Source organism: Berghia stephanieae, unplaced genomic scaffold (assembly GCF_034508935.2).
Source record: "Berghia stephanieae isolate SIO BIC M18660-M18661 unplaced genomic scaffold, UCSD_Bste_1.3 scaffold834, whole genome shotgun sequence".
NCBI classification, from domain to species: Eukaryota; Metazoa; Mollusca; class Gastropoda; order Nudibranchia; family Aeolidiidae; genus Berghia; species Berghia stephanieae.
The window spans coordinates 12501-16388 of NW_027629471.1; the positions used below are offsets into that span (position 1 = coordinate 12501).

The 3888-nt window shown below is 37.5% G+C and overlaps 1 protein-coding gene across 1 annotated transcript in view; it reads left to right on the top strand.

Moving 5' to 3' along the window:
* Nucleotides 1-3859, top strand: part of LOC144962311 (uncharacterized) — a 14286-nt gene extending 10427 nt beyond the window's left edge. Inside the window, exon 3 of the mRNA XM_078895213.1 lies at nt 3031-3859. Coding sequence (XP_078751339.1) covers nt 3031-3704 — 674 coding nt within the window. The 3' untranslated portion in view covers nt 3705-3859. The remainder of the gene's footprint in view (nt 1-3030) is intronic.
* The last annotated feature ends 29 nt before the right edge of the window (nt 3860-3888 follow it).

Sequence of the window (3888 nt, forward strand, 5' to 3'; positions counted from 1 at the left end):
GCAACATTTAACATGTAGGACGGGACATGACGCCTGTTAGGACTGTTTCGGACAAAGACAACGCTGTTAAAGGCTATGTACTCATTTTATACCTGAGTACGGTGAGAGAATGTGAGTAAAGAGCCTTTTCCAAGGACTCAACTATGCACCAAGCGCGAGGCTCGAACCCAGGACCTTCAGATCCGAAAGCGAGTGTCATACCACTAGACCACATAGCCGCACAATACTGTCGTTTTCTGAAAAAATAAACCAACACAAATTTAAATATTTCGGCCTGAAAACTAGTCCTTCAGACAGCAATTGATTAAAATGACATCCATTTTGTCACATACTCTCAAACCTGAGATTTCCTTGAACAGTCCTAAGTATGAGATTTTTTTACAAGATTGGGCGAGTTGTCAAATATATATATATATATATATATATATATATATATATATATATATATATATATATATATATATATATATATTTTTTTTTTTTTTTTTTTTTTTTTTTTGTTTTTTGTCGGACATAATATATACCACATTTGTTTATTTTACAAAATCCATTATTGAAGAGTTACAATATTGATCTTCCTAATTCTAATCATTTTATCTTTACGTTCATTTTCTTCATCTGGATTAGTCCAGTTTTACAAGGAGTGTTAGCTATAATTTACTTAATTAAATGAAGGCTCATCTCCAAGGTGGGGATGATATTTGATTATAATGCCACAAACCCCAACATTTTGGGTGACTTTACATGAGTCCGGAAACTTGTACGAATGACGTTACTCTTTGAAGCGAATTTTTAAAATAATCAATAGGGAATGAGATTAGCGGAAGAGTAGCGTCCCTTGATTGGACGCGTACCTTACAGAGAGAACGTCAACATGGTTTTGCGCATGCGTCTCTCTCGTCCTCGGTTTTAGGTGAAGTGTCTCATGCCGCTTTCACCGGAAGCGAGGACGAGAGACGCATGCGCAAAACCAATATTACGTTCTCTCTCTAATAACTTCCCCGTCTATAAACGACCAACAAATGAGGTTAGTACACGTAAGTCGTGGTGAGTAAGAAAGGCCGTGCCCAGGGTGGAATTATCAAAACGAATTATCATAGATAACACCGAGTCAGGCATACAAAAGATGGACAGTAGGGGTAATATACAATGTTAGTAAAATTCTAAATCCGAATACAAACCAATTATAGAATTCTAAGATGTAATAAAATAAGAATGTATATGAATATTCGCTCGTCGAAGTGAGAGTCACAGACGCTTCTAAGAATTCGTGACGTCACTCGAAAGCGTGTCTGTACTCATGGAAAGTCAACCAAAGTGTTGAGGGTTTATGGAATTCACGTGAACATACTAGGTTTTTTGTTTGGTTTGTTTTTTCTTTTTTCACGATTTTATTTTATTATTAATTTATAATTAAATCTATCAAAGAATTAATCTATTAAATAATGTTTAAAGATAATTCTGTATTTTTGATATTCTATTATTATTATTATTATTATTATTATTATATTATTGTTATTATTATTATTATTATTATTATTATTATTACTTCTACTACTACTACTACTACTACTACTACTACTACTACTACTACTACTACTACTACTACTACTAGATATGAAGTGAGTAGAAAAGTGCCAGAAGACAATAGAGAATAAAAATTTTTTCGCGGCGGTGGTGGGGTTTGAACCTGCGACCTTATTGGTACGACAACTCCGTCTGGCAGGTGAGAGCGTGGCTCTACCGTGTGAGCTATCCACGAATACAAAAATATTCGTTTCAAACCCAAGTCATATTTCTAGAGCCCTCTCTCACCCACTTCTTGGAGATCGCAGGCTCGCTCGCGCACAACCATCGCGAAGTTATTTTTGACCAGCAGTTAAGCTTTATAGCCAATATTCTCAACACAAACATATAACATAGAAACGATTGAGACATTGAGTATGCTCCGGTGTATGGGGTGAATTTTTAATTCGAGCTCGAACCCAGGACCTTCCGATCCGAAAACGAGTGTCCTACCACCAGACCACATAGCCGCACATATAGCCGTTCTTGTAACCCATCCTCTCAAACTGGTAAAGTGTAGCTATATGGTCTTGTTGTATGACACTCGCCTTCGGATCGGAAGGTCCTGGGGTCAGGTCTCGACGCATAGTTGGGTCCTTGGAAAAGACTTTTTACTCACCTGCTCTCAACGTACTCATGTGTAAAACGAGTACCTGGCCGTTAACAGCACTGTCTCTTTCGGTAAAAACTTCTACATGCTTTTGGCCAAGGACCCCTTGTAAAAAGCGTTGGGCACGTTTCGCCGATATTGCGCCATACAAAAGCTCAAATTTGTTTTTATTACGTTGATTGTAACCACGTGCACATACTATTTGCAGGTCTGATAACCGAACGTTATCATGGGCTTATTTTAACATTGCTGTAAATGAAAATAGCTGGTTTGAGACTATTCCCATTACAACTATGAGCTCATAAATACTCGGATTATCAGACCTGCAAATAAGTACGTAATGGTATATCTTAAAATATGATACACTCGAGTACGGTTTCCTCGAAAACACGGTTTCCCCGAACTCATTTGAAAGTCCCTAAATTTTTCCTTATTATTCTTTGAACACAGTTTCCTAGAATTACGGTTTCCTCAAACGGTTTTGCATGCCCCGTGGTGATCGAAGAAACTGTCCTCGAGTGTACCTGGGTTTAATTTGTATGTCATGTTTAAGGGCACGGATTTACTCTCTTCGGGGAAAAAAATAATTCTTGTCTTGATCAATCGTTAATTTAAAAACTTGGGCATTATATATATATATATATATATATATATATATATATATATATATATATATATATATATATATATATATATATATCGCGATATCCACTAACCGTGCTCAAAGCGCTTTGCAAGGGGTCCCAACCAAGCAACACTTAACATGCAGGACAAGGCATTAAGCTGTTATATATTCAATTTTGCTCATTACTTTTTCCAACATAACTGATTTGTTTTCACTTTTTCTCTTCCAGCCATGGCCGTACTGACCGGTGTTTGCTATTACTACATCATCTATATGACTGGGCTCGTCAACAATCCCTATCTCGGAGTCTTTTGTAGCACTTGGCCTGAATTCAAGGACGAGTTTACCATTCTCATGAAGCTGGATTTTGTATTCGTTCGAATCGTACCATACATCTTGCTCGTCGTGCTCATCGTTCTTATATTAGCTCGTGGTTGTGAATATTACAGAATTAATTCAACCACTGTAGATGTCAACAACAGAGCAAGTCCTTCTAGGAACGGATCATCTAACACGTCGCCATTACTTATGACTAATGTCGTATTCTTCGTGGTTCTTATAATGCTGTTACTCAAACTCCCCATGTCAGTCGTTCGCTTTTACGGAGTCGTTAATTCGGGACCAGTACCACAACTGATCATAGATTTACAACCTGTTTTTCTATACATGAATCGTCTCGACTGGGCTATCAAACTTTATGTTTATTTGATATTTTCACCTCCTTTCAGGAAGAGTTTCCGCTCTTTCTTCCGCACAAGCTTCGCCAAGTTGTTCGATCGTTGGGGTCAGGGGTCAAGTGAGACGGAAGAAGGACGAATTGTGCCACCTCGTATTCACCTTACTGACCGTATCGAGGCTGGACAAGAAACGCGCGCGTGCCTTATGACCTCGGCTGATGTGTGATGTCTTTCTTTTGTTGACACGCCTTTATGAAGAAAAAAAAATGACTGCACCCAGCAATGAGAGAATGAGATTCAAAATTTCTGCTTTCAGTTCTAAACTGATTTTTTAAAATTTCTTAAAGTTTGTGAATGACTTGTATTTTAGTGCCTTTTGTTTCATCCTTATTAACTGTTTTTTTAAGTTT